At 42.0% G+C, this 16,733-nt stretch overlaps 1 protein-coding gene across 2 annotated transcripts in view; it reads right to left on the reverse strand.

Annotated features, from left to right (window-relative positions):
* Faf1 (Fas associated factor 1) overlaps nucleotides 1–16,733 on the reverse strand; it is a 282,221-nt gene continuing 265,488 nt past the window's right edge. For both annotated transcript variants that reach the window (XM_050136195.1, XM_050136197.1), the window contains one exon: nucleotides 1–229. In XM_050136195.1, coding sequence (XP_049992152.1) covers nucleotides 146–229 — 84 coding nt within the window. In that variant the 3' untranslated portion in view covers nucleotides 1–145. The remainder of the gene's footprint in view (nucleotides 230–16,733) is intronic.

Below are 16,733 nucleotides of genomic sequence, written 5' to 3' on the forward strand. Positions count from 1 at the left end.
GAAATTTTAAGTAGCTATGTTTATTACTTTTGCAGAAGTGTGACATTGGATTGAGACGAGCATGTGGGCGGGTTGGCGAGGAGCCCATCTCTCGACGTGTGCCACTGGTTTGTCAGAAGTGGCCGGTTCCACCGCTGAGTCATGTTCACTCTTTTGCTTCAAGGAAAAGGGTTTCTTGAGGGAACAACTTTACCTCCAATAATGACTTATTGGGGTCTAGCTGAGTTACCTGGAAAGAAAGAGAACACACATTCAGTAATCTGGAGCAAGCACTCTGACTTTCAGCATTCCACACATTGGCATGAGCATGTGCAGTGTCTTACTGGATCACAACAATTCTGTGCGGTGGTGGGGTTCTTCCAGGGCTCTCTGAAATATCATATTCTACAGTCCCATCTAGAAGAGGAGTTAGTACTAACCACAAGGCTACTGCATAGTCTTGATACTGGATACATTCAGCTGGTTGAACAGAGGAGTGGCAAGCCTGAGACCTGGACTTGGTGAACTGCTGCTAGCATGGAGGCCTGCTCTGCTGGCTGGGACAGCAACTAAACCTTTGGAGGGACAAGGGCCAGGCACTTCCATTAACATTCCATGTAGCAAACTACAGACTGGCCATTCTACTGTATCCAGAGAGGATGCCATTATCCCGGGGAGTTCCCTAGGCACAGCACAATCTCCTCATTGAGAGGATCTCTAATTTGGAAAAATGAGGCAACCACATAATACGGCTATATTTTGGAAATTAAAAACATGCCGAGCAGTGGTGGTGCACGCCTTTAATCCCAGCACTCAGGAGGCAGAGGCAGGTGGATCTCTGAGTTTTCTCCACAGAGAAACCTTGCTTCAAAAAACCAAAACCAAAAACACCCCAACTACTGAACATAAACTAAATTTTTATTAGATCTCTGCCCTCCCTAAGCCATGGCAGAGATGGCAGGTGAAGGCTTTAAAAACCTAAGAGAAAGAAACACATTTATCAAAAGGGATCATGAGTTCTGCAAGGCTGAAAAATGCAAGGTTAGTGGAAAGCATAAAGGCTTTGAAAACAGGAAGACTGCAGTTTAAATCACAGTGGTGTTGGCTATCGTCTTTGTGGCTCTTGTCAGACTGATCAAAATTAAATGGGAAAAAAAACATAATTAGCACAATGTCTGGCAGAGAGCAGATCAACAAAGCATGCTACGTACGAGAACAACTATAAAGGGAGATGGACATGTGGGCAATGGGCTGCTCTGAGTGTGCAGTGGTTAGGTAATCTCTAGCTAACCTGAAGCTGCTGCTCTGCTATTTGCATGAGCTTTGGGGCCTTGGGCAAATACCCCAGGCAGGCAATTTGTCTGTTCAACTCAAGCCACTCATAATGTGATGACTTTGCTTTCCTCTTCCAGCAGGAAGGGGAGCCCCTGAGTGTCAAAGACAGACTGGTAAGGTAATGGGGGAAACACTGACCTCATCGTATCCAGGAGGGTCATTAAAGACACACATCTAACCCCAGAATTCTTTCTGCTCATAAGGAACCCAGGGTGAGTCTTGCCCTACTAGTATCTCTTGGGTGCTGGGCAGATGGGCAGGCAAGGTGGAAGGGAGAGCCTAGCTTGCTGTCTGCCTTCCAGTGCACTGGGAGGGCAGGCTGCTGGCAAATGTTTACCTACTTCCCCAATTAACGTACAATACTGCGCTGGCTTCTGTCAACAAACAGCTATGCTGCCTCTGCTTCAGACTCTGGCATTTTCTGCCCAGCTGCTTCTGCTATTGTTCTTAATTAACATGCCAGAGCTCTTCCGGCATCTTCTACTTTGTTATTTGTGGTTTGTAAATATGATGCTTATTGTGAGACACCAAAATCATACTAGTGCCAGAGCTGTGAGAGCAGGCAGGAAGACGTATTGGCAGGCAAAACAGGCTGGAAGGCTGGAGCATCAGGCCTATGTGGCACCCTACTGGGGTGGTAGACATGCAAGGTAAGAGATTCATAAACTCTTAGTTAAAATTACAGTTGTCACTGACAACACAGTGTCCAAGAAATACTAAATGATTTTCTCTAGTTATTCGATGTGTGGGGATTAGAGTCTGAGAAAGGTAGAAACAAACATTTCTTGGACATCAATTATGAACCAGGGACTTCAAATATATTTCTCAATTAGTACATATTACAACCACCGTGCAAGGCTGCAGAGTGAGACAACTGAGTTTCAATGTCGTTGTCACTTGTTTAAGGCCTTATGGCCAGGAGTCTGTCCACAGTGCCGTGATCACAAAGAGAAGCAAAGCTACACTCTACCTACACGACCTCTCTGACAGGGGAGTCAGTTGCTCCTTGGTAGGGAGTGTGGTAGTCAGGTGAAATAATGCTAGTGATGCCTCTGGGACCATCTAGCCAGTAAGTGCCCAGGAGATGGCACAGCCACCATTGGCTGAGGTGTTTCTTGGCTAGCAGCCCTAAACTCTTTCTAAGTTGTTCTGGTTGTCTTTGTTTCTGCCCCATTGCCCGGACAGAATGTTGTCCTTTTCCTTAGGTAATTCCTCAGTTCTGGAGATCTCGAGCTTCAGGGAGGCCTACAGATAGTGGGCTGGTTTGAAGTAAACACAGCTCTGTTGAGGCATACCCTCTCAGAAGTCCTATAAGAGGCCTTCCAGATCACCCCATTTTGAAGCTTATTTCATTTATTTATGCTTAATGTGTTTTTTACTATCTAGTCTTCTATTAATTTTTCTTTTTTAATCCATTTGCTTTGTAATACAGATTATTACAGCAGTAGTGTAGCTGTTGACAACAATAATAGCCAATAGTTTATAATTTTTCATTATATATCAAATACATTAACTCATTTGATCCTTATAACGGCTCTTGAGCTAGATACTGTTATTTTTATTTGGCAGGCCAGGAAACACGTTCAGAAAGGCTGAAATTTTGCTCAAGGCCACACAGCTAGTAAGCCAGGAATTACATTTGTATTCAGAGCCATTCTCTCTCTCTATCAATCTATTCATTTATTTTGTGCAGATGGGAGCTTCGCCTACATGTATGTCTGTGCAGCATGTGTATGCAGTGCCGACAGAGTCCAGATCCCACAGAACTGGAGTTACAGACAGTTGTGAATTGCCATATAGGTGCTGGGAAGTGAACTAGGGTTCCCTGGAAGAGCAACCAGTGCTCTTAACCACTAAGCCATCTCTCCAGAGCCCAAGTGCTGAGATTAAGGGTTGTGCCACCACACCTGGCATCATGCTTTTAATACTGCAGTTGCCACCCAACCTACCCTGTATAGGAGTGCCTGAAGTCAGCAATACTCTTGAGCTGGTGTTAATGAGTATACAGATAGCACGATAAAAAAGAATACATTGTAAACCATATGAAGTTTTTAAAATATCATTTGCTCTTAATGCTAGTCTTTTAACTAGTGTTATTTCTATTTTACAAATGAAAACATAAGACTAAGAGATTAAATTAAGTGCAGGGTGGTGGTGGTGGTGCACACCTTTAATCCCAGCACTTGGAAGGCAGAGGCAGGTGGATCTCTGTGAGTTTAAGGCCAGCCTGGTCTACAAAGCTAGTTCCAGGACAGCTAGGGCTGCTACACAGAGAAAACCTGTCTCAAGAAACCAAAAAAGAGATTAAGTTAAACCCTGCTGTTCCTGAATTAAAATTTTAAAAATAAAAATAGCCTTTTGGTGTTTTATTGCCCAGTAGTATAACTATAGTTAACAAGTATGCATTATTTAGTTCTAAATACTCAGATGAGACATTATTTTTCACATTTGGCTTTTTAAAATACTGTTTTTATTAATTCTTTGAGCATGTCACGAGATGTATTTTGATCATATGATCTTCTTCCTTAACTTTTCCCAGACTCTCACCATTTCCCTCTCATTCCCGTTCAACTCCCCTAGTCCAGCTTGTGGGGCTGACTACTCCTGCATGGCACTGTTGTGGAGTGTGCTCCATACATCAGGTGTCACCCCATTAAAGAAAACCAGCAGCAACCCAATGCCAGCAGTCAGCAGGAGTAGGACTTGGTGCCTGTCTCCCCTCCTCCATGCTGGGATTTTGTCTGTCTTGATTTGGCTCCAGTCCTGTGCACACTGCCACGATCACTGTGAGTTTATATGTGCATCTGCACTGTTGTATCCAGAGAGCACTGAGTCTTCCGAGTCACCTGCCATCTCCCTCATAGATCCCTGAGACTCGGGGGGGGGGGGGGGGGGGCTGCCAGAACATTTGTGGCACTACTCACCAGTAGGCATACCTTGCCAGACGGGCTGTTAATGCAGATTGTGGGGTTTACTACTAGGTGAGACTCATGGTTACTTTTCTCTTCCAGCTGAGTGCACAGTACTCACCAGTGCTCTGAAAGCCACCAGCAGGGAGGAAGCTTCTAGTGAGCACCACCTGGATTCCCCATGATCACTGACTCAAGTACGTGATACAGAAGAGAAATTTTAAAAGATCTCATTATAAGGAAATATTGATGGGGTGATGGGTATGCTAAGAATTCTAATTTTGATTATTATGATGTATGCATATATCAAAACTCACAATGGACTCTATAAGAATAGCCCTACAACCCTACTGTTTAGGGGGATCCACTCCTAATAAACTCATTTTCCTTAGGTGTGTGTTTCTGTTTTTGAGAATTCCACACACGAGCACTATATCTACATCATTTCTACCCTCCAACCTCTCCATGTTCCCTCCACTCACTCAAATTCAGGACAAAGACTGAAAACTTTGCATCCACTGTAGTTTGTAAGCGAGAGAGAAAGAGGGGAACGCAGGGGGAAGGGCATGGATTACGTCAGGGGGGTCTCCTGAGAAACAGCAGAGGACAAGAGAACTGTGGACAGGTCCAAGGAAGTGGAGCTGCTGCTGCGGGGCAGATCTGTGCTCTTCCGGCCTGAATTTCTCAAGACTGGCAAGCAGAAGAGAGCCAAGATGGTGGAGGTAAAGATCATGGGAGAGAGAACTCTTTAGGGAAGGAGCAGGAACTAACACAGCTATTAATGGTTCTTTCTCCTAATTCTGTTGCTTTTCTTCTTTGGCCTTCAGAAATTTATCTTCTTGTCCTCACAGTCATTATCACAGTAGCAGGTATCACTTAGTGAGCATCTCCCATGAGTTGGGTTCAGGCAGCCTGCATTTATGTCATCTCTTAACTAGTGCTGAAGATGGCCTAGTGAAATTAGTACTAGAGCCATCTTAGAAATAAGTACACCAAGGCTTCCTTGCCCACTGATGTAGAGACTATGGTTTCAGAGTCAGGTCTGTCCGATTCCAAAGCTCACTACGATCAAAATGCTCTGGCAAACCAACTTATGAACAGGCTGACTTGGAGAGAGGGAGTCTGCTGCACTTGGAGGCATCTAAATACAGGCATATTTGCTGGGGATGGTACCAGCTAACAATTTTCTGAACATTTATTTCAAAACAGGCAATCTTTGATATACTTTGCATCTATAAAAATATTTTTATAATAGCTCTCCAATATGGGCAAAATGATTATTCCCATTTTATGAGGAAACTGAGTCACACAGCAGATTAGGTAGTTTGTCTAAAGTATAAAAACTATTAAGGGCAGAGTAAGAGAGTGAATCAAGGCGATCTAGCTTTGGAATCTACCCAGTTACTAGATTCCATGGCTAGAGATGTTCCTGAGAGTATCCATATGGAGAAAGAAGTTGGAAGAGTTTCCTTCAATTCAAGCTTCCAGGATACAAGACCTTCACTTTAAGAATGGCAGAAGGTCAGAGGTCACTAAAAAATCCTGAAATGTTTATAAAATACGAATACAAAAACCCAATCTAGGTCTGTCTTTTGCCATTTACCTGGGACTTTACTGAATTATTGACTCTCTAAATCAACAGAGAACGAACACGTTGGGATTCCTTGGGGGAGGAGGAGTGTTCTTGGAGAAGAGGTGGTTTGTCTTTATAGTTAGAAGAGGGAAGTCAACCATCCTGACATTTCCTTCATTGTACTTGGGAAACCTGAATGGGCATATTTTTTCATTAACACAACAGTTTAGCAAACTGGCTTTGTAAAATGTTTATGTTAGCACAGATGGGACATTACAGATTTTTTTCATAGCTGCACCACCATGTCTCTCAACTGCAGTAAAGACACAACACTGTAAACATAATGTTACTACTAGACACTATTCAAAGGGAAGCTTAATACTAAAAAGAGCATCAAGGATACTTGCAAGGTACTTTACAGTTCGTGAGGAATTGACACAAACAGCTCATTCACATAGGTAATATGATCAGCCTCTGTTTTACTTGAATTTTTTTTAAACTTAGGTTTGCTTTTAGTTTGGAACCAAATACAGGAAAGTCTGGATCTAATATCTTACATAGCAGAGCTGCCAGGGAGCATCAACTTAAACCCTAGCCTTCTGTGCTGTTCCTTAGAACTTTCCAAAGTCCCTAGATGACAAGAGTTCTTTCTCACTCTTTAAGTTATAGCCTTTGGGTCCAACGAGCAGGAATGGAAAGCAATAACGTTTTTCAAACATATTTCCTATTTTTAGATAAAAAGTGCACTTTAGAAAATAAAATCATAGCATCTTCAAGGAAGAATGATACACTGTCAGATGGCTCTAGTGTTTGCCTGCTTGTCTCTGATGAGCAACAACTTCCATTTTCTAGGCTGAGCACTGGCAGCCCTTTGAGCAGAGAGAGCCAGAACTCCAGGAGCAAACCTTTACCGAACTGATAGACAATCATGTCAACATGGAGAATTAGCACCAGTGCGTTATCCAACCCTTCCTCCCCTCCCAGCAGTGAGAAAAACGGCCATTCCATGTGACACACATAGACCACAATAAACTTCCAAGTTTAAGGGCGTTTGCACTTTCAGGTACATCAGTGGTGCTCAATCTGTGGGTCTTGATACCTTTGGGGTTGAATGACCCATCCACAGGGGTCGCCTAACACCATCCTGCATATCAGATGTTTACATTATGATTCATAACAGTAGCAAAATTGCAGTTAAGTAATTTTATCATTGGGGTCACCACAACACGAGAAACCGTATAAAGAGGTTGCATATTAGAAAAGTTGAATTACTGAGTTTCAGGCTACCTACTTCTGAGTGTTCTTCCTTGTTTTGAGGCCTCAGTAACCTCAGTGAATGGACTCTTCTGTAAACCCCACACAGGCTGTATGCCATCAAATATTGCCAGAGGGTAAAGGGCATAAATATCGATGAGTCCATCCCTGGTTCTCAAAGCGTAACTTTACACAAGACACCTTTCTTCTTTAGGCTTTTATTTTAAAAAATGTAGGGGTTAGTGATTAATAGGAAATCAATGGTACTGCACTTGAGCTTTGGAGATCCAAACATTTAGGCTCAAACACAGTGTCAGCCAAATCAGCTTATGGTTCCAGTATCCTTCTCTGCTTGGTGAAAGGGTTATTGTAGGGATAAAAGTAGCCATCACTGATAGTGTCATATGGAAACAGATTCTGTGCCTTCTTTATGTTAGGAGATATCATCTCATGACATAGTAATGATTGCCATTCACAAAAGTTAATATTTGTTACTTTTTTTTTTTTGTGGAGGTGAGATATTGCCTAAACTGGTTGTGAACTTCTGGGCTCAAGTGACCCACCCTCCCATTCCACCGTTTTGAGCAGCTACAACTGAGTATACGCCTGCTTTACACCACATCTAGCCTGCTTATCCCTCTTCAGCTTCCTTCTCTCCCTTACCCGGGACACTGAGCCCACAGCCTACGAATGAAAGGCAGTCCTCTTTACTTAGCATTTTCTAAGTGCCACATACTATGCTAATTACCTCCTTATTATCTAATTAAATGATTATTGTAATTCTTTAAGTATTCTTATAGATGGGGTAAAACTAATATGTTTTTTAGTGTTAAAATGTCCTCAAAACTTGGCATCTTGTTAGGGATGCCTTGGTCACCTTCCCTTGCCTTCATATTCCTAGTGGTAGCTTTGGTCACTACACTATTAAGTGACAATGTTAATGGAAAAGTCCAGAGGTAAGAAAGGGGGATACTAGCAAGGGTAGGGTAAGAGGAAAAGATGTTCTTTAAAAGCAGGAGAAATTCCAAGTATACAGAGCAAGCATAAAAAAAAAAAAAAACCCAAATAACAAAAAAAAAAAAAGAAAATGTAAAAAAATCTAAGAGGGAGAATAGTCATGTATCCTCTCTCTGAGAAGTCAGTTCCTAAGATTAGTTCATCATGGGCCCCTGAAGGCACAATGTCAAATAAACACAGTCCTGCTTTACAGAGCAGTTTATAAACTGTGGTCTACTGAAGCATAAACTACATAGATAAATTCACAGATGAAGATCCGACAGCACAGTAATAAAAATGCAGCACAGATCAGCTTCAGAGGCATGCCCAGCTTATGCCCAGCTCAGAGATGTGGTAAATGCTAGTCTCCGCCTCCACCAGGAGCTCCAGAAGGCTAAGGGCAGGACTGATTCTCAGCCTGCTCAAGGCAGCAAGGTTACCTCGGTGAGATGTATGTAGAGGTTTGAAGGAGGTAGGGAAACACTGATCTAGGGGACAGGCCTCTTTTCAGAGGCCAACACCACAGCAGACAGCCAGGTCTTTACAACAGGTCTCTAAGATGTCTGTGTCAAGACTGGACCACACACAAACTGTGGCAGAGCACTGAGAAATGGGAAAGATAACAGCCGACTGGTTAGGCTGAGAACTGTGAACTCGGCTTAAAAGTGTGAAATCTTGATCACTGTTTACCCCAGAACTTCACCACTAGGCATGGATTAAGAAACAAGTAGACTTTAAATCCTGGCACTGCATCTTTTGCACAAGTGCTAATTTCGTATGAGACGAACCTCACGTTTCTCAGCTGTAAGCAAGTCAGCATTACCCAGCAATCTTTCAAAAATCCATGTCTCTCGGGCTCTCTCTCTCACATTTCCACATGGAAGAGAGCTGCACAAAAAGTCCCACCTTACCACTCTTCTACTTATAGTTCTTAAAGGATGTCTTACTATAATAGGGCAATCTTTCTGCTCCCAATTTGTAAATGGGTGATGGTGTTACTGACAAGATTCTTGGGGCCTTTGATGGTAGGCATAGATAAGAAGGCGGTTTGGAGATAGAACATGAAGAATAGATAGCATAAACTTTAGAAAAATACTTTCCCTCTGGTTGCAGAGAGGCCATTTAGTGGTGTGCTCAAAGCCTCTTCAGCAGCAGAGTGGCTTGGGAGAGAGGGAATGTTTTGAATGCACTTTAATACTCAAGTAGGGCTATACAAGCCAATGTGCTCCTAGTTCTGCACACAAGCACCGTTCAAGAGCTGGAGCTTTGAAAAGGAGTTAAAAGAGTTGAGTCCCTAACGACATACAAAAGACTTGCTGGTGTGATTTATTCTGATGTATTTACTTATCCAATTACCAAAACAGCAGGAGATCATTAAAATTTCTAGTTACCAGATGCAGCACGTTCAATATCTTAAATGTTACCAAGGCTTTCTCTGAGCTATTTTGATATTACACTTCATCTGCCCAAAAGCTTATGAAACTGGACAGCAAGAACCATGAACAGAGCAGGAACATTCTTTGAAGGCTGGTCCAGAAGGCCTGTGCAACACCAAACCTGTATGAGAGACTCCCCAAACTCCTGGACTACAGCACTCCGATGAGGAATGAAAGTATCTAGGAAGAGAAGGCCTGTGAGACCTCGGCCAAGTCTTTTCTACCTCTGAGCTTCCATTTTGCTAAGAAAGGATGCTGACATTGTCCCATGTTATAAAACTACTGTGAGCACCACCACAGTTTGCTTTCCCGGCACTTCAAACAACTATCTTGTAGAGAAGACAGAACAACTTAATGTACCTTGTGCATTATATGCTGTTAATAAACTAGCATGCACAACAGGCACCAACCTAGAGACTATTACAGTGCTAAGAAACAGAATGCAAGCTCATGCCAACATTTCAGAGTATATGACAAAAGACACACATTAATAAATGGTATCTAGACCCATACAAGGGCAGTGGTATCTTTGTACCAACATTTTTTTTATTATTCTGATCTTCAAATATTATTTCCTCACAGACCTAGACTCTAGTCAATTAGAGTTGTTTGTTATCGAACAAACATGCACTAGGTTTTCCTATCCAGAACCTTGGGCTATGTTGTTTCCTCTACCTAGGTTGTCTTTCCTGTCTCATTTCAAACATTATAACCTTTGTATCCTTCAAGCTCAGCTTAAATGCCACTTCCCCTACAAAACTGGGCCTCTGACAGAGCCTAAATCCCCCTTCCTCTTCCCAGAACAGAGCTAATCACACCTGGCTTCCAGTATCATTGATCAGGTCACAGGCCCGAGACCCAGCAAATGATACATTCACTATCATTATCTCCTCCATGTCCCATTTGCTGACCTGTAAGGTCTTTGGACAGCTGCAGATGCAAGGTTAGGATCTGTTCTGGAATGTAGGTCCTGGCAGCACCAACACTGCTCTTTGTTCATGTCGCATTCACCTCTTATTCTTTAACGAGGTGAGGAATTCTGAAGAATGGAGCGTAGAAGATCTATAGCATAGTGAGTTGTGTTATGGCTCTCAAGTCATTTTACAATTATTCATGACTCCAGTAAAGCTGAATTCTCAGGGTATATCCGAACTTTTATTGACTTTCTATTCCCAGGGCCTAGTTTACTGCTAGAAATGGTTTCAGTCCAGAAATGCTGCAGAAAGACTGGCCTACAGAGTGACTGCATGAGTTCCTCCACTCTGCACACGGCCACCCCAATCCAAAGACATGGACCCTGGAAGCTGCACTCCTGCACCTAGCTCTCCTCACCTCTCAGCCTAGTAGGCAGAGCTCGGCAGGGACATGGTCAGGTGCTGACTCTCCATCAGGGCCCTTTGCTCGGACACTCTGCTCCAGCCTCAGACATCCTAGCGCCCAGATACAGGAGAGCTCACAAGAAGTTTGTAGCAATTGCCCTTTTCGAAGGGACAGCTTTCCCCTTTTCTGTTTAAACTGTTGGAATTGACTAATTAGGAGGATTTAAAAAATCTTAACACTCTAAACAGAGAAAACTGGTTCTGAATTATTAAGCAACACTTTCAATGCATTTGAATAACCTTAAATGACTTAGCTGCTACCTGATCCTAAGCTCTGGCGCAGATAAATAAATGTGAAACACGGTCAAAGCCTCAGCTTATAGGAGACTCCAGCTACAGCAAATAGAAACTTAAGTCTCTATAAACTGCCAGGGGGGAAATATTCTCACATAAAAAGACAGAAGATGATCTTAAGGCTGTGAAGACCAGGAAGTCAGTGGTTTTGTTACACTTTGCAGAAGATGGCTGCTAATGGGCTAAATAGTATTAGTATCTAGGTAATATAATCATAGAATCAGATAGTATCAGAGTCTAAAGAAGAGTAAGAAAGAAAATATTTAAATCTGTGTTTCAGAAGAGGAAAATCTAACCCAGAGAAAGTACATGCTAGCTTGGGGTCAGACAAGTGGCTGTAAAAATAAACATTTAGTCTTGAGATGCCTGCTCCTGGCTTAGTCCCCTTTCCAGAGTGCACACTCAGATTCTACTAGAGAGGGCAGAATGAGAGGAAGACAATTGCCAGTTAAGACACTCGAAAGCTTTCACTGGATGGCTCACTTCTGGCATCTGAGTTCCAAATACACCATGTTCTTCTCTACAGGCCTACAAGGTATACTTTCATGGTTATACACCAGGAGGGTGAAGAGAGGGAAGAATAAATGAGGGTAAATGCTACTATATTATAGTCCCTAATATGTCTAACCTCAAACCATGATGGCATGATAAATTCATGAATTTGTGTGGTACTAGGAAAGTACAAAACCAAACAATTACAGTAGATGTACAAACACTTTATTTTCACCCATTTATTAGCTAAACAAGTATTCACTTTTGGCTTTTCAAGACAGGGTTTTCCTGTGTAAGAGCTCTGGGTGTGTCCTGAGTGTTGGGATTAAAGATCATGCGCCACACTGCCCAGCTAAACAAGTATTTCTTTAGTGTTTATGACATTTAAGAAACTTGACAACAATAAACAAGACACTATCTCTGCCTTTAAGCAATGCCTAGAGCAACATATAGACATGAAAAAGGCCCATTGCAGTTCAGAGCCCATTAAAGCTCACGGGGTAAGAGTTACCACAAGAAGATGGCCCCTAGGGAATACAAGGAAGATGAATGCCACTGTCCTAGGGCGTCACCATGTTTATCCTCCTCCTTCTAGTACAATATGTATAGCTATTTGCTACAATCTAATTATCCATTCTTCTTAGATATTTATATACACTAAGCCAGTTATTATTTTTCATATGTGTCAGGTACCTTGCTAGGGAACAATAGTTAATTAGATATAATTCCAAGTAAGTTCAACTTTTATATGTATCTTTTTTTGCGTAAAAACCATATCCTTGATTTTGTAATTGATTATAAACTTGATCTAACCATTTCTGCCTTTAGTGTCTTAGCTCTAGGCTTTCTCTGTGTCTCAGTTTTTCAACTAGAAGGGCCTTTTGTAGCTTTTCACAGTCTAAACGGCCTGTATAAAGGTCTGTTCTCACAAGGCCTCACAGAAGAGCTGTATGAAGGTCTGTTCACACAAAGCCTCACAGAAGGCCAACTACAAAACTGAAATAAACTAGGAAACAGCAAAACAGTGTTCAGGTTTGAGACCCCAGACATTAAACCCAAAGATGTGAGGTCCAGATGTTGGGTGAAGAGCAGGGTGTGGCTTTGGTAAAGTTCTTTGAGGCTGGGCCTAGAGCTGCAGTGAGGCCTGAGGACTGGCATGTTAAGCGCATGTGCTAATGTACTCTGGAACTCAAGCACCGAATCTGAAAATTACAGTGAGTATCTAAAAAAGGTTAATCTCAGCATACATACGTTAGCAGTTGTTTGTGTTTACAGTGGCGTTATCACAATACTTTAAGTGAGCTAGGCATACCTGCAGAGACCCTTGTAAACCGAGCACAGAACTAGTGATTCTTTTATTCATGGCTGAAGAGCCAGACTGAATTACATGTTCAGCCTTCAAATTTTATTTATTTCTGAATAACAGCAAATTTGAATGCTACAGTGCTTTACAAACACCTTGAAAAATTAAGTTCAAAGGGAGAGTAAACAACTTTGGAAGGGTTTAAAAACACCAACATGCTAGCACAGTATGAGCAGAGGATATGGATGTAAGAATCAAATACAGGTGCTAGTATTGTGCAACCCAGAGAAATCTTTAAGTTTCTGTATTTTTAATCTATAAAATAAATGCAGCATTTTTTAGATAACTGATACATTGAAGCTCATGGCATATAACAAGCACACAGGACAGAGTTACATTTATTGGCTATCATCCTCTGTCATTCCAAGTCATTGTATTTTAAATAAGTTTGAAGAAACAAAAACAGATTTTCCAAGGCTCGCACTCTACTCAGCTCTCCTGAAATCATCATTTTTACCTGACACTCATTTTTAAGATCCCTTTACACATTCTTTGGTTGGTCAGATGTACACACTGAGGACTTTTCTCATATGCCACTGACTCATCCCCTCAATGCATCTGTTTGTTGGTAAGATTCTTTATCATGGCAGTGTAGGCACGGAAAGTGTTTATTCTGTGTATGGTCTTTAAATCATTTTGCTTTACTTTCGTAACAGTCAAGTGACTTAGATATTTTATTAGCATGACTTTACAGATGAGGGGACTATGAGCTACCTAGAACCTAAATTAATGTATCCAAGATTAAAAAGCTAGGCAATGGCAGAGCTGTGGTTTGGGCAGGTACTCTAGTCCTGTAATTACTACCAATATTGTCTCTTTGGCCTCATCAGCTTCAGTCTGCTCTGGCCACTGCCTGGGGTACTTTCTGATGCTGGTCTGGCCTCACATTTAAATCTCCTTATAATCTGCTGAGGAAACCACCTAGACTTCCTGCCTCTCAGACTCAACACAGCTACAGGGAACTTGCCTCTCCGCCTGTTCTGGGAGCTCTCCCAAGGAGCACTGCTTTCCTGGTCATTCAGAAAGAACTTCAGAACCACCTCTGACAACTGCTTCTTTCCGTCCTTCTCTTAATCCGACATAATAGTCTCCAACTCCCACGATCTTCCTCGGGTTCTGCTGCCTGTTCTTTACTCCCACCTCTGCCATCTTTGTAGTCCCCTACCTCACATTGTCTTGTCTAATATATAAGTCAAGGCTAAGGATCACATGGTTGATGAAGAAGTAAGTGATCAGGAGGGCTGGGATACAGCTTTCAGGGCCTCAGAGCCACTTACCCAGTGTGCTTGAGGCCCTGAGTTCAATCTCCAGAATTACAAAGAAAAAAGAAGATCTGATTAGAAGAGACTTGGAGCAATGTAATCCCATATTCTAGGAGTAATGACCAAACACCGACTAACTCATTGAGTTCTTGATCTCTGGGAGGCCTATGTAGGCACTGTGGTGGATGTGGGGTCAGTCATCAACACAGCTAATACTAAGAGCAAGCTTACACAGAGCAGTCCCCATAGTACTCAGACATAAGCAAAAATATCTATAAAGAAACAAGCCCGTCTGTCATGACAGGAAATAAAATAGTTTAGGAAATGTTTTTAACCATGAGAAAGCCTGCTAGCCTGGTAAAACAGAAGAAATCAAATTCTAGATACTTGTACTTGAACACCATTTTTGATCTTTGGTTATTAGGCATGTAAAGCATACTCTGGTATTTTTATTTAAAAGATGGCCATTTGAAAATAATTAATATTGTACAAAACCTCTTTGTTCACGTAAGGGAGAATGAAGCTGAGGAGAGGAACAATTGGTGTTGCTGTTGTGCCAGCAACCACGATCAGACACTTCCTGGGTTAACTGCTACATGCGTGTCCATACGAAACTTTACATATGTTTTCAATTCTCATAATGCCCTGAAGGAGCTAGTTTCTCTCATCTTACCAAGAAACTAAATACCCTGTTTTAGATCTCTCAGTGAAGAAATGACCCAAACATTAAGGCCAGGTCCATTTGAATCCAGGGCCTTGATTCAGTCTATAATACCTCTAAACTGTGTGTGTGTGTGTGTGTGTGTGTGTGTGTGTGTGTGTGTGTGTGTGTGTGCATGTGTTTAAATGCAAAGTGGTGTATGCCTTTAATCCCAGCACTTGGGAGGCAAAGGCAGGTAGATCTTTGTGAGTTCAAAGACAGCCTGGTCTACAGAGGGAGTTCCAGGACAGCCAAAGATATACAGAGAACCTGTCTCAAAAAGTAAAAGTAAAAATATAAGAAATAGAGATTAAAATAAAGCCACATAAAGATGGAAAACACATAGAGAATCTGGATACTGTATATTATTATGCTCTCTTTGAACTGTTTGAATGCTGAGGAAGGAGCAACAGCTGCTAAAAGATATTTGCTTATAAATGCTGCTGAATTAATCCAAGATAGGTATTTTGAAAATACCGTGACTTCAAAATTAAAGTCAAAAGATATGTTACTTGGAAGAAGAGATTTTGCTCTTGTTTCCACAGGAAATGGGAGGCTGTGGATTCATTCTGAGTTAAGAAAAATCAGGTATGACCAAGGAAGACCACCTGAGAAATCTCTGGTAGGAACAGATTGCCTGGATGTCTGAGTTCTATATCCAGAACCGATTCAAAACTGCTGCCTGAGATGATCAAGGCTCACAGGATACTCCAGTAAGGACTTGATCATAATTCAAAATTTTCTTTAGGTCCCCATAAGATTATTAGCCCCCTCCACCAGCAGGAAGTAGCCTGGAATACTATGCCCACATTTCCAAAAAATGGACTACGGATATTTTCCTTTGTTTAAAAAAAAAGAGGGGGAAGTGGTGTGGGACAATTCTGTATTCTGTCAATTATGTTTTAAGTAAACACTGACTGGTCAGTAGCCAGGCAGGAAGTATAGGCGGGACAACCAGACAGAAAGTAGAGAACAGAAGTATTCTGGAAAGAAGGAAGTTCTTTCTGCAGTCCTGTCCAGACACTGAAGAAGCAGGATGTGACCTGCCCTGGTGAAAAAGGTACTGAGCCATGTGGCTAACATAGATAAGAATGGGTTAATATAAGTTATAAGAGTTAGTAAAAAGCCTGAGCTAATGGGCCAATCAGTTAATCATTAACATAAACCTCTGTGTGATTTTCTTTTGGACATAACGACTGCGGGAACCAGGCAGGAGAGAAACCCCAATAAGCAGGCCCTGTTACAGTGGGGTAAACTTTGTTAGACAAGTACAAGGCCCTGAGCATCTTGTAATCACAGAAAGGGCAGTTTAAAGAGAGGACAAGCCCTGGAGTGCTTTCAGGCTAGACAGTCTAGACTCAGTGTCGAGTACCAGGTTCAATAGAGACCCTGCCTTAAAAATAAGGTGGACAGCCGCTGAGATGGCTCGGTGGGTAAGGGTGGACGGCTGCTGAGATGGCTTGGTGAGTAAGGGTGCTTTTAGACAAGTCTCATGACTGAGTTTGATCCTCAGAACTGACAAGATGGAAAGAAACAATCAACCCCTGAAAACTGTCACCTAACGTCCACACGAGTATACATATATAGGTCGCGCATGTTTATATAACAAGCAAGGAAACATTAACACCAGTAATCCACACTTCATTTTAGGTAGCTAATTTGAGGGACATGTTCTTTGTTAGCAGTAAAGTAGCTGCCTGGAAGTAAGGGCATGAACGATAATTGTGAAGGCAATAAAAATTAGATGCTGAAGGCTAAATC

This window comes from Alexandromys fortis, unplaced genomic scaffold (assembly GCF_014885135.2).
Source record: "Alexandromys fortis isolate MF-2015 unplaced genomic scaffold, M_Fortis_MF-2015_v1.1 scaffold_13, whole genome shotgun sequence".
In the NCBI taxonomy this organism is placed as follows: Eukaryota; Metazoa; Chordata; class Mammalia; order Rodentia; family Cricetidae; genus Alexandromys; species Alexandromys fortis.